This window comes from Thermobia domestica, chromosome 8 (genome assembly GCF_964235325.1).
Source record: "Thermobia domestica chromosome 8, izTheDome1.hap1.1, whole genome shotgun sequence".
NCBI lineage: Eukaryota > Metazoa > Arthropoda > Insecta > Zygentoma > Lepismatidae > Thermobia > Thermobia domestica.
In genome coordinates, this window is record NC_137461.1 from 147,754,904 (window position 1) to 147,770,042 (window position 15,139).

Sequence of the window (15,139 nt, forward strand, 5' to 3'; positions counted from 1 at the left end):
ATGGTGGAAAACCCGCAACTGGATTTCTTGGGATTTTCTGGGGGTTAATGAGGAAGAGATCACAAACAAATTCTAGAAGGACCCATCTTTTTATTCTAAATGTCTACCTCAAACCTTATTTTGACTGCACTAATAATGAAATATATGAAATAGGAGAGTGACTAAAGACTTCCTGATGATGATCATGAACCGATGGCTAAGATATCCCACCAAAACAGATAATAGCATTGTATAACTCAATTTCATGTAGGAAAAAATTGGCTTCGATTTCTGAACAAAAGTTTGTGCTGGAGAAAAAATGATAAAATTGAGGAGAAACTTTTCTGGTTCAGAGAAGGTAAGGACGCAGGGGTTTATTAATTATGCAATAATGTAATGGAAGCAATGGGATTATTAGCAGTAACCCGTGAAAGATTTATAGAAAACGGGAAACATGTATATGTTGTATTTATTTGCATAGAAAAGGTTTTTGACCGTGTGAATTGGAAATATTGTTGTTGGAATTTCTAAAGATAGTTTCGTTGGTATGGAAAAATCGAAGATTCATAAGAAACTGATATGTGAATTAACAAGTAAGTGTTCGAATAGAGGAGAAAATGGCAGAGAAGAGTGCAATTGGAAGGAGAGTTTCAATGGATTGTTGTCTCTCGGCAACAATATTTAATATCTACCTAGAAGAGATAGTGAAAATGAATCTACGAAATGAAGACCACATTTCAATAGGAGTTAGAATGTTTAGGTCCTATGATTTGCGGATGATATGATGCATTTTAGGGAATCTGAAGAGAAAATCAATAACATGTTAGAAAATTTGAGGAAGGACTGTGAAGAGTATGGGATGAAAAAAAATGTGAGAAAGACAAAAGCCATTGTGATAGGAACAAAGAGATCAGTTTCTAATATAGTAGTACGAGGGGAGAAAATAGAACAAGTGACGTATCTTCGATACCTGATTAGTATTATCAGTGACGATATGAAGCGTGAATGTGAAATACAAGCAAGATTAAGAATGGAGAGATAAGCCTTTAGTAGGTAGAATATACTATTTCGTGGGACTTTGAATAAAGGGTTGAGAAGAAGACTCTTTAAATGCTTAGTGTAGTGTATTGTACTGTAGCAATCAGAAACATAGACATTGTGGAGAAATTATGAACAACGACTGGAAACTTTCGAAATTTGGAGCGGAAAACAAATGAGAGGGTGGTAGAAATGTTAGAGAAAAAGTATATAATTTTAGATATTATCAAGAATATGAACATAAACTGGCTAGGACATTGGCTAAAAAGAAACTGTATCATGAGAGACGTGCTATAGGATATGGCGGGAATGAAGAGAGGGAGGGGCGAAGAAAGGTAAAATTAATGGACGATTTAAAACAGAAAAACTGTACGTGACAAAGAAAATGTTATCGGAAGACCGTGGAGCATGGAGGCTTCTCAGTTTGGGCAAGTGAGTTGCCAATTTTGGCTGAATACCCGTGATGATGATGAGTATAATTACAGTTCATTCTTTCAGGTTATGTTCCTCGTCCACTGGTGCTAAATATATCAAACCATGTAGAAAATTTAGTCCCATTCTGTACTACTATCAGGAAGTAGACTACAGTTAAGTTCTCTATGGGAATGAATCTCAGTTGAAGCTGCTGGAGAAATTACCTGAGCATTAGAAAAGAGTGATGGCTAATATAAGTTGTGTTCGAAATTTTACTTAGTACTACGATTCATTAGTCATTATTCTTTTCTAACGCTCTGGTAACGTCTTCATTTTAATTAGAAATAGAATGCCGCCGATTGAACTAGTAGGAAGAGGCAGATAGAGTGAGTTAGAGAAAGAGGAAGTTACTTTAAAGGAAAAGCGTTTCAATGGTATATTTTTAGGATGTGTCATGGCTTTTCATATACGTACAATCTTCTTCAAAAAATAGTGATCAATAAAATTTGTAATCTATATTACTGCAACAATAAATAAAAAATTCTTCCATACATTTTGCATTTAAGGAAAATATTACATTTTAATCCTTAAAGGATCCTGGCTTTTTGGGCTATTTTTTAGATTTTCAGTCAAGCAGCTACTGTATCGTCACTATTTATCCTAGGATCATGGTTCATACCTCATTCTCTTCAGAATAGAGCTGGCTTTCAAATGGTACCACTTGCATGCTCATACCATATACCAGAAGCGGGGAAAAATGTCAAAGTGAAAATTTCGGAGGGATTTTTCTTCTCGAACTTTGGCCCCCCTGGAACCCCCCTGTGTAATCGTAGTCATCTAAAAAAATCTGATAAATAGTACTTGGTATACTGAATGTGTGTGCCAAATTTCAAGTTTCTATCTTGAATAGTAAGGGCGGGAGAATTTTTATCAAAAATACCCGCAATGCCCCAAATTACCATAAAACACTATGATCTCAGGGAAAAAATCCTGAGACATCGCTAATTACCCTAGGACTATAATTCGCCAATCATTCTCCTCAGAATAGAACTGTCTTTCAGGCGGTACCATTCACATGTCTCCATCATGTATCTAAGGTGGGAAATTCCTGAAAAAAGGGATTTTTTGGGGCAAAATTTCCCTTTTTTCAACTTTTGCCCCTCTGGACTCTCCCTGTTTTTACGCGGAAATCGGAAAAAACTTCTGGCAAATACTACTCGGTGGACTGAATGTTTGTGCAAAATTTCAATTTTCAACGTGAAAAAATAGGCCCGCCAGAAAAATTTCACTACCATGCCCCACTTTTACCCTATACAGAAGTATATTTGGATAAAAATTCACTGAGACGGCCCTAATTACCCTAGAATAATAATTCGACCGTCGTTCTCTTCAGAATGGAACTTCCTTTCAGACGGTATGACTCACGTGGTCCTATGATGTATGGGAGGCGGGAAAATGACGAAAAACGGGATTTTTGGGGTAAAAAATCCTTTTTTTTACCCCTTTGCCCCTCTGGTTCCCCCCTGTTGTAGCACTGACATCGGAACAAAAAATCTGGTATTTACTACTCGGTGGACTGAATGTTTGTGCAAAATTTCAATCTTCTACGTAGAAAAATAAGGCCGCCAAAAAATATTGAACATAGGCTTAGAAAATGAGAAAAGAAATTTTTGACTTATGACGTCATCACCTCCTATGTCTGGACGCAGGACGGAGTGAAACCATACGTAATGTTTTCTACAGGGCCTCTGGACTTGAAAAAAAAACGGACTAAAAAGCTTAAATACAAGAGAAATAACGCAATGTACCATGAAAAACGCGTATAGTACAAATTGTACCATAGGATCCCCAAAGGGTTAAGAGCAAGATAAAACTCATTCAATTTTTATGAATGTTAAAATGACCATAGTGATAGAGTCTTAATGTTAAATGAGATATTATTACATTTTTCGGCTTTTTTTTTTCAGGAGGCTAATCCTGAAAGATTCAGATATCTTGTTTGTATCAACTTGAATCCCATCGCTCTCACAGTAGTGAAAACTGCATTCATGTTCTTGCCTCGGAAACTTCAGGAAAGGGTAAGCATTATTTCAAAATTCACAACAGTACATTGTACTGTTTTTTTTTTTTTTTTATTTGGGCTGAATTTAGATTTTATCTATTGACTCCATATTTCGTTCATTACATGTAACTCAAATAATAATAAGTCCCGGCGGGAGCTCATGTAGTTCGGATTCCACGTTAATCAGTAAGTCCACGTCTCACATAGCCTCGTTGCTGAAAGGAAAGCTAAACTGAAATTCAATTCAACTCAACTCAAATAATAATAAGGTAGGTGCAGGTAAATAAACCCTGTTAAGGGCGTTGTATTTTTTATGGTCTTAATTTTCATAAAATACAAAGAACAAGACATGTGCGTTGCAGAGTAGCCTTTCTCGCGTCTAGAAAAATGTGGAAATGTTGCGACTCAATTCTATTTTGTACCCAAAGTAAAAGAAGAAAATGTTACGAAGTGGTGTATTTACCAATGAGTGCAGGTAATTACACCAAGATTAGGGTACTGCTACTTACCAAGATTAGGAATAAATTGGGTAGAAGGTAAGATTAGGGGTAAATCTTGCAATTACTTAAAAAGAGAAAAAACCGTTCTCCGGACAGCTGTATATTCCACAAATATACGGAATCCTCTTGCTTACTGCAGAAATCAGTATGGAGCATACGTTATATGCATTGTCCTTAGATGTTACATCATACCGTTGCAGGATATCTGATATCCTACAGTTTTCCTTATATTACTTACATATATGTATGTTTCCTTCTTCAGCTATATGTTATACACGTCCATTTGTATGTGAGATCCTGACAACTGTATTGTTTTATACAGAAAGTACGTACAGATGAAACACTTATACGGAATGTATTATAAAACACGCGTTTTCAGTTATACGTTTGCTGTACGTTAAGTCCAAAAACTAGGGGACTTACAAATGTAACATACGATTTTACGTACGCCACATATATTATTTTTCTCAGTGTACATCGTCTGGATTATACGAACTAAAATATTACTACACAATAACTGATTCTTACCTCTATTGAAATAATAACGTTCTTCTACGGAACCTTATCAAGGCAAAGAATACTGCGCTGCGTGGCGGTCTCAGCGCAGCCTCCCTAACAGCGTTGCTCAATCAAACAATGTGGAATCGATAAAGGAGGGAAGAAAAGTGAGAAATCCAAAGTTTTACAGGACGACACCTAGAAACGTAGGAGATACAGAGGAAAGAAGGATCTAGAATCATGCGGAGAAAGCAATGCAAAAGACACACTGACACGTAAAGAACTTGAAAATGATTAAAGTAATAAAAATGGTATTTGCACAATAGAATAGTAAGCAAATATTATACCCATAGACATGCTCAATAATATAAAATGTAATGCAGTGTTGCCAACTGAGCACAAAATGAAGTTAAATGGCAGGGAACACAAATTATAACATCTAGCAAATCTAATTATGAGTAGAACCACAACTGTGAAATCTTGATGTACAAGGTTGCCAACGTTTGAGGATAGGTCTATATGAGTTCCTAGTCTATATGAATCTCGGATGTAGAGGAGTACATACAGTGATACAATATTATGTGCATCAGAAAACTCAGCCTGCTAATTAATTGTCAACCCAAGCGTATACATCATTTCAGTTTTGTGTGCTGTGTTTGATATTTTTCTGATTTTCAACTTGGGAAAAACTGTTTCGACACTGTGCTTCGTGAGTTATTTTCCTACTTTAGTGATTATATTCTTGTTTGTAGTCTCATATTTTGGTTCTAACTAGTTTAGATCGTGTACTGTATGTACTCTTCTACATCCAAGATATATATAGGGATTTATATAGGCTTATCCTCAAACGTTGGCAACATTGTACATCAAGACTTTACAGGTATGGTTCTACTCATAATTATATTTGCTAGATGTTATAAATTGTGTTCCGTGTCATTTAACAAAACTTCATTTCGTGTTCAGTTTGCAACACTGCAATACATATGATGTTATTGAGCATGTATGTGGGTACAATGTTTGCTTACTATGCTGTTATGCAAATGCCATTTTGATTACTTTAATTATTTTCAAAATTTCTTTCTGTGTCAGTGCGTCTTTTGCATTGCCATCTCCACATGATTCTAGATCCTTATTTCCTCTGTATCTCCCGTATTTCTGGGTGTCGGCCCGTAAAACTTTGGATTTCTCACTTTTCTTCACTCCTCTATCGATTGCACATTGTTTGATTGAGCAGCAGTACTATCAATATAAGATGTTCCCTTGTAAGTATTCGTCCAATCGGACTTTTCCAAGATTGTGGCAAATATTGGAGGCGTATTCTAGCGAATTTCATCGGAAACGCCCCAGCACTGAACATTTGGAATATTTAGCTGCATTGGCGTATATAGTCACAATAACTTTAATAATAATAATAATAATAATAATAATAATAATAATAATAATAATAATAATAATAATAATAATAATAATAATAAAACTCATGCTTAAAATTTTGTATAGAAAATGTTTGCACTGATGACATGGTTTAAGAATAAAGAAATGTCAGAAGTGGTAAAGCATAACATAACGTGACTGAGAAGTTGAAAATGATCCAATAAGTTCATAGTATATTAATATGTCTAAGGGACAAACATCAAATTAAATGTGATTTTGAGTAAACGTTTTGGTTACAAGAGTTAGTGTATTTTGATCTTCATCTTGAGTTTGAGTGTTTCCTTAAATGCAAGCGGTCATGCGATACATGCACTTATACTAGCAACAATTGAAAAAGTTGAATTGAAGAACTACCTGGTAAATGATAGGGATATTAGGCCTAAACTATATGATTGATAATCGAGATTTTCTGCTGAAACATTTGGAGGTAACGACTCTTACATGAAGTGAATAGAAGACCCTTTCCCTTGTTGTGTGGATGTGTGTGGTGCCCGTGCGTTCTAGTCGACGCCTAAAAGAAACGGACAAGTCGAATGGTATCACACTCTTTGTAAATGCTTCGTCGTAGGCAATGAACGTCCCTGAATGTTCACGCTTTAATCCATTGAGTTTAAATCTCAACAGAACAAACAAAATGATGGAAATAAAGGGAAACATATTTGGTAGTCAATTGGCTCCGATAACTTTTCAATTTTTCTGGCAACTGCGCATCCAGTCCTGCCACATCATAGGTTTTTGTAGTGGGACAGGATGCCAATTTTCTGGAAGAACTGGAGAAATTACTAATAGGGCCAAGAAAAGGCTGACGTAAGGGACTGACCCAACAGCTACTGAGAGTATCCTTAAGTAAGAGTGGTCAGCAATTCCTGTACCTTATACTCTGTATAATACCAGGAGCTTTCAATCCACACGAGCGTTTGACGGTACAAGCAAATTAGGATTCCTGTTGAGCCATTTCCTTAAGGTTTGCTTGTTTACCTTTCTATTGACATAGAAGTAACATTTGTCGAAAGACAAGCTTTTTTATAACTGGGTTAGCGTCTTTCTGGAAATGTTCCGAAAGATTTACATAACCTACAGCTTAAGGATGCCATTAATATGCAAAAGGATTCTTATGATGACTGTTTGAGAGACGTACTTCTCGTTAGCCTACCAACAGGTGATGCACATCAAACACACATTGATGCCGGAGCTGCTGCTGTCGCTATTTCATAAGTTGAAGCCTGTAGTCGTTCTAAAAGATATTGGTTGGGAAATTAACAGGTCTAACTAAACTTCTACACCAATTTTACGACAATACTCTAGGTCATGGATGCGAACAGAGAAAAAATCTACCATTAAACGACCATAGTTTTGAGATAAGATCTGATGCTACTCCCATTCGTTTAGCTTTTGCTGATGTAAATTGCTACATCGTATTTCCCTCCTGCACATTACGAGAAGGGCTTCTATTCAAAATGGTACTTATTACTCGTTCGTGTGATCTAAGTCTTTGGCGCTACTCCAATTATCATTTTGGACTTTGTCCAGTAGATATGTGCATCCATCATCCATTCTCAGCATATATTCCAGGCTATTGAACCACCAAATATCATTCTTGTTACAGAAAATTTGGGGGCATGCATTAAGAGTTCAATTGCTCGTCTAGTATGTGGGAGATCAAAATTTAAAAGAATGAAATGAATTTTTTCAGTTTTACGTTCCACGATTATGCAAGCTAGGCTAACGGATACGGTGATGACGAGAAATGAATTGAAAAGTGGGGTGGATAAAGTGATAGAAAACGGGAAACCACTAGAAAACGCACGCACAAACTCGGATATTTTGTTGGTTTTCTACTGAGAATGTCCAGTGAGACAATATGCAGCGACCGTTCTTGGACTGTTATGACTACTTAAGATAAGGCTGAAACTAACCCAAGTGAAATTAACACTACTCTACTGTGTGGAGTTACGTTACTGACAATCCCGGGAAATTCATAACACGACCAGGCTGACGTCACTTTGTAGAACGATTTCACACCTATGTATGTATCTGAAATCTTTGGCAACATGTTGCAAGGCTTTCATTCATTTCTCTCTAGTAACATTCTATCTCTCATTCATAGTCCCATTCTATCTCTGGCAACATCTTATGTTAATTTATCTATCTTATCCTTAAGTTTTACCTATTAATGTAGCAGTATTAACTTTCAGATAGTCATGTAATTTTCCGTAACCATTGTTAAAGATAGAAACAAACATATATAAATGCGTAAGTTTGGTCGAACACAGTCTTACACCTTAGTCATAGATACTCGCCTACTAAGGTGAAAAGAAATAGTTTCTAGTATCAATCTTTGATACGTTAAATACTCTAATTGTTTCTAGTTGTATATACATGATTTCTTTTTCTTTCAAAATTATGTGCACCAATTTAAATTATAAATAATTAAGATAATATGGTATTTTATTATTTTGCCGCAAAGAGTGTTAATATTTTGAGTGTGAATGAAAGACTACTTTGGTTCATCGGCGTATAAGATACTATAAAACTGTAAATGTTTATTTTATTTTGGGGTTGGAAGGGGAAAACGGCGTTCTATTGAATGATGTAGTTAAATAGACCTACTTTTGTTTGAAACTGTAAGTTTGATAACATTCGACATATATAAACCGCAATATATCCAGTTCAAGTGAGGATTGTGAAGAAGAATATTAACCTAAAATACACAAAAGAAATGTTCTAGTCACTATTTCGGCAGGTTTACGTACATTTCGTAGTAAATTATGTTACATATATCTATGTTTTTACTACTAGGTAAAATTAATTGAAAGTGGCTACGAAGAATTACATTCTATCGTTGCTAAGGAGATACTTCCAGATGAATATGGCGGAAATGCTGGACCCATTAAGTTACTAAATAGTAAGTTTTTAAAACTACATTGACTTGTATGTCTGGTTTATTTCGTTATTTTGCTGATCAAAACATTTGTTAGTTGAAAATGTTATTTTATACAATCAAACATGATAGATTTCTTGGTGTGGTTCTTTGTTGGTTTCCAGTGTGTGAAATCGGGGACTACACGTTAAAATAGTATTAAATGTGTGTACCTATAGTCTTAAATCCAACGTTGGTCTGACTTAATGATCAAAATTGTCAATATTAGCCATGAAGGAGCTCATTATATTCGCATGCACACACACATAAGACAAACAGATATATTCCTCCATGTGTCTGTTAAGCTCATGAACATTTCACAATCTCACGATTATTATTACATTGAAGAACTAAATTCGTGATATATTTCTGAAATATTTATTGAAATTAAATTAGTACTCAGTCACTGATTAGTTATTCGACGAGAAAATTAGCATTTCATTGACCACAGAAGCTATGTAAGATGTGGACCTACAGCTTTGCGTGAGATCTATAACACTTGAGTATGCAACGAGAATAACTCGAGCCGAAGGGGTTTACGCCAACAATGTAGCCAAGATGTGGTAGTAGTTTCTCACTGGCAGGTTTCTGCTGTGTGTTACTAAACTGTAGTTTGTAATGTAATCCTCTAATCCTCCCTGGAATATGTAAAACTAAATACATGGGAACTATTTTTAATAATTACTTAAAAATAATACCTATTTAACTTAAAGATATTGTAAAACCTACACTGAAAGTGAATATATTTTTATTTTCCTTCCTAAAAATTAATCACTGATTTCTGATACATAGTTAAAATATATTTTAAGATTACTTGTTACAATGGGATTTATTCTTATCTTCTAACTGACAATCACATATGTATACACGACTCCAAAAGTGCATTACCACCTGCAATAATCCTTACCTTTGTAAAAGCAGACAACCTAAAATGCTCGGCGGTTGGGTTGGTTGCGGATTCGAAAGGCGTTGGACCAAACCTCAATTTTGTAACAAATACATCAGTGTGGCAAACTGCAAATAACAGATAAAACAAATTGTTAAGAATGACAATTTTATTATCCTAACGGAGTTGGATGTCATCAAAAGTTACAGAATGATCTTACTTAAGCAGCTCAACAAGATGAATGGCAAGAACCAGATATCAGAAGAAAGCTTTTCTCTCTTCCCCCCAAAAGAATCTCATAAAAAAAGAAGAAGTTACGTAATGTAAAGGTTTAACATAAAAGCCCAACCCAAAATTTTGAAAGTTGACACCCGAAATGAAACTGAACCTAAGTGAATGAAATTTGAACAGATATTGTAGACATTAAATGAGGGATTACGGGTTTCATATTTTCCTGAAAAAAATGTAGAGTGGGGCTCGGACGTCTCCAAACCCTTGATCAAGAAATATCAAAAGTGCTAGTAAGCGTATGTCAGATGTGTGTAAAGGACATGAAGAATTGCAACGAAACTTTGAGTATGGATAATACGCAAGAAATAAATGAATACGGGTATTTATTTTCTGCGGAAAAACGGTTCTAGGGGGCAAAAGCTCCCACCCAAATTTTAGAAGTTGACGAAAGGCAAGAAGAAGTTAACCGAAGTGAATGAAATTGTGCACAGATAGTGTAGACGTAAAATGAGGAAATACGGGCTTCATATTTTTCTGAAAAAAAAAAACGGTTGGATGGAGGAACGATCCCTTCCAAACCTTTGATCACGAAATAGCAAAAGTGCTAGTAACAGTATGTCAGATGAGTGCAAATTATATGAAGAATTGCAACATAACTGTGTATGGACAATGCTAAAAGAAACAAATCCATGTTTTTTTTTATTTTCTGGGGGAAAACGGTTTTAAGGAGCAGAAGCCCCTACACAAAATTTGAAAGTCAAGAATGCAAGAACAAGTAAACCCAAGTGAATAAAATGGTGCAAAGATATTGCAGACGTAATATAAGAATACGGGTTTCGTATTTTTCTGTAGAAAATGGTTAGGTGGGGCACCGACACCTCCAAACCTATGATCACGAAATATCAAAGGTGCTAGTAACAGTATGTCAGATGTGTGTAAAGGACATGAAGAATTGCAACGAAACTTTGTGTATGGACAATACGCAAAAACTAAATTAACAGGGGGATTTATTTTCTGCGGAAAACGGTTTTAGGTGGCGAAAGCTCCCGCATAAAGTTCTGAAAGTTGACGCCCGAAGAGCAAGAAGAAGTTACTCGAAGTGAATGAAATTGTGCACAGATATTGCAGGCGTAAAATGAGGAAATACGGGCTTCGTTTTTTTTTTTTTTTTTTTGCAAAAAAACGGTTGGATGGGGCACGAACCCCTCCAAACCTTTCATCACGAAATATCAATAGTACTAGTAATAATATGTCAGGTGTGTGTAAAGGACATGGAGAATCGCCACGAAAATTTTTGTATGGTCAGTATGCAAAAAATATAAATGAACACAGGTATTTATTTCCTGCGGAAAAAGGGTTCTAGGGGGCAAAAGCTCCCAACCAAAATTTTGAAAGTTGACGAAAGAAGGGCAAGAAGAAGTTAACCGTAGTGAATGAAATTGTGCACAAATGTTGTAGGCATAGAATGAGTGAATACGGATTTCTTATTTTCCTCAAAAAACAAAGAAAACCGTTTAGGTGGGACAGAGACCCCTCCAAAACTTCGATAGTAAAATATCAAAAGTTCTAATAACAGTATGTCAGAAGTGCTTGAAGAACATGAAGAATTGGGACGACACATTGTGTAAGAACAACACTAAAAAATAAACGAATAAACGAAAAAGCCCACACCAAAAAGTTTGAAATTTGAGACCCAAAAAACAATAAGAGTTACACCGAATTAAGTGACATTGTACATAGATATTGTAGACGTAAAATTAGATAATTGGAATTCGTATTTTTCTGGTAAAAAGCGGTTGGTGAGGAACGGACCTTCTAAACCGTTGATTACGAAATACCAAAAGTGCAAAGAAGCATACGTGAGAAGTTCCTAAAGAATATGGAGAATTGCAACGAAACTTCGTATAGGGACAATTTGCAAAACAATAAATGAAATTTGTTTTAATTTTTGCGGAAAAGCAGTGTTGGGGCATACGACCCATTCCAAAAAAATAATTATTACCGTAAAAGCGCAGGAAGGTGTGGACCGAAGCAAATGAAATTGTTTGTAGATATTATATAGACCCTATGTAAAATAAGTCCTTTCTCAAGTGTCCCTATCCGTTTTCCTTCCAATTTGGCAGATCAACAGCAAACTGGAAATAAATCGACAAGTGTTTTTGTTTATGCGCAAAAACATTGTAAGGGTTAAAGGTGCCTCCTGAAATACTATAAAATACGCTATACTGTTTGTACTTGTAGTTGATCTGCCAAATTTGAAGAAATCGGATGTAGACGCGACAATTGTAAAACATGAAAGAATATATTTTACAGAGCGCGAGAGATAGCATGAGCTATGAGAAGCGGGAGGTAGGAAGAACGCTGTCCGTTGCGAGGGTGACAGTGGGGAGAAAGGGAAGACTTTTTAGTAGTGTTTCTAACTCATGTCGACACTAACCTCGAACATAGGTAAAAACAATGGATAATAACTACTTAATATAATTTATATATATTATACCAGGCTTACCTGTACCTTCAGGTATTTATAAAGGCTCAATATCATCCATACAATCCATCTCATTATCTTCGTCTTCCGTCGTACTTACTTTCTTCTGAAAAGTCACTATTACTGTCACTGTTCTCGTACAAGTTTATCGTAATGTTTTCAGTAAGAACGTCTAAGTGAGACTCCATTTGCAAATATCCTTGTTCCCATCTTCGTACTTTACCATACCCTGCCTTAAACACTTTCTCTGCTATCATTTAAAGTTCTCTTCGGCGACTTTCATCGCATCGTTAATGCAAAAACTTGTTTCTTGCTGCTGCTTATTTTTTGGCTGTACCCCAAATCAAATCTATCAATCTGCGGCCTATTAAATAAATAGCCTACTCTAATATTCAGATTTTTCTAAATGAAGAGGAGAAAAGGAAGGCTGCAGATTGATTTAAAGTGTGTTTGTCATTCCGTCCCAGAAATGCTTCAAATCGCCAAATTCTAGTTCACCGTTGTGACAGTTAGCAACACTATCAGGGTTACCTGTTCCTTTCAATTGTGGTGGTTGCGGATTTCAAGGTCACAGCTCATGCTATTCCGCGCTCTGTACATATACTATAACTACATACAATTTCATTCCTTTCGCTCCACTCCTCCCGCCACCCAACGCCTCGGTCTCTTCAGCAGTTTTTTTTCTTTCAGGAAAGTGCAAAAAACTCATTCCCTCATCTTACCTCTACAACATTTGTCTATATTTCATTCACTTCGGCCTACTTCTTTTTGCTTTTCGGGTCAAATTCCAAAATTTTGGATGGGGGCTTTTGCCCCAAAATCATTTTTCCCCTAAAATAAGAAAAACGTATTAGTTTAGTCTCTGCCTAATGTTCATATCGAAAGTTTCGTTGAAATTCTCCATTTCCTTTACACACATCTGGCATAGTGCTACTAGCACTTTTGATATTTCATAATCAAAGGTTTGGAGAGTTCCGTGTCCCACCTAACCGTTTTCTCCAGGAAAATACGAAACCAGTATCCTGATTTTACGTCTGCAATATCTGTGCAAATTTCATTCACTTCGCTTCATTTCTTCTTCCTTCCCGAGCGTCAAATTTAAAATTTTGGTGGGGGCTTTTGACTCCTAAAACCAGTTTTCGGCAGAACATAAAATACCCGTATTCGTTTACTTTTTGCGTATTGTCCATACACAAAGTTATGTTGCAATTCGTCATGTCCTTTACACAGATCTGACATACTCTTACTAGCACATTTTATATTTCGTAATCAAAGGTGTTGAGGGTTTCCTGTCCCACCCAACCGTTTTTAATGGAAAATACGTAATCGTTATTCCCTAATTGTACGTCTACAATATGTGTGCACAATTTCGTTCACTTCGGTTCAGTTGTTCTTGTCTTTCGGGTGTCAAATTTCAAAATTTTGGGTGGAGCTTTCATATTAAACCTCTACATTATGTATTTTTCTCTTTTATGAGATTCTTTTTGAGGGGAAGGAGAGAAATGCTTTCTTCTGTAATCTGTTTCTTGCCATTCATTTTGTTTGAGCTGTTTAAGCAAGATAATTTTGTAACTTTTGATATCATCCAACTCTCTCACGATAATAAAATTGTCATTCTTAGCAATTTGTTTTATTCTGTTATTTACAGTTTGCAACACTGATATATTTGTTACAAAATTAAGGTTTGATCCAACGACTTTCGACTTCACAACCAACCCAACCGCCGAGCTTTTTAGGTTGCCTGCTATTGCAGGAAAAGGAGAATTGCAGGTGGTAATGCACTTTTGAAGTCGTGTATATAATATTTCTCTCACCTACATTTTAATTAATCTTATGCCTCCCCACATACTGGCTTTGTCAAGTTTGAACAGCGTATTACAAGTGACGTTCAACTCTTTTTTTAATGGAATGAAGATAGATAGGAAATTAAACTTATGCTTTATGGTTTAAAAGTTTTGACTTAAACATGTATTTGAAAATAATGGCAATTGTGGAGCACAATTGGAAAATAGATTCTGAATTAGGATTAGAATGCCACATAAACACAAAGTGGCTAACACTATCATGTCAATTTTCTTTTTCATTTTCCAAGAAATATATTGATCATTTCGTAAATACCCGATACAAGGGGACTGGACTTATTAAAATCTGAGGAAGCCCTAATATCCGTCGCGGGATATGATTAGATTACAAACCTTCGGTGACGGAGAAGGAACTCGATTTCCGGCTTCAGCTCGTGCTGTCCAGACTCCACGCTTAAGTGTAGATCAACGTAAGAATGAAAGGGATGCTAAAACTCTCAATCAACTAACTAATCTAGTTTCCAGATCCAGACTATTTTATTTCAAATTTTTGTTTTTCATTTTTCTATATATCGTATAAATTGACCCGATTTCATTCGACCTGGATCAACTTTCCATGGTGGTAGACCTCAGAAAGCTTATTTTTATATAATACATTATGGTGTGTAGTTTTTTGCTTGCCGAGTTTTCGGCTATGAGATTTGGGTAAACAGATTGGAAAACAACCAAACCTCAATCGAACTAATTCCAATTCAATCACTTTTGGCACAGTGGTAGAACGTCACCTGCTCTAGAAGCTTGTTAGATATTGCGGTATCCACATTCTTAATTCTGACATTATGAACAAACAAATTTTGAGTATCACGTTAATGAAAACAATGGAAAAGAAA

General features: G+C 35.8%; 1 protein-coding gene across 2 annotated transcripts in view; it reads left to right on the forward strand.

The window, feature by feature from the left end:
* Nucleotides 1-15,139, forward strand: part of LOC145693270 (alpha-tocopherol transfer protein-like) — a 151,683-nt gene that overhangs the window by 127,586 nt on the left and 8,958 nt on the right. The window contains exons 5-6 of one of the 2 annotated variants that reach the window (XM_081769112.1): nt 3,399-3,509; nt 8,725-8,830. In XM_081769112.1, coding sequence (XP_081625238.1) covers nt 3,399-3,509; nt 8,725-8,830 — 217 coding nt within the window. The remainder of the gene's footprint in view (nt 1-3,398; nt 3,510-8,724; nt 8,831-15,139) is intronic. The other variant, XM_081769114.1, reaches the window with a different exon arrangement.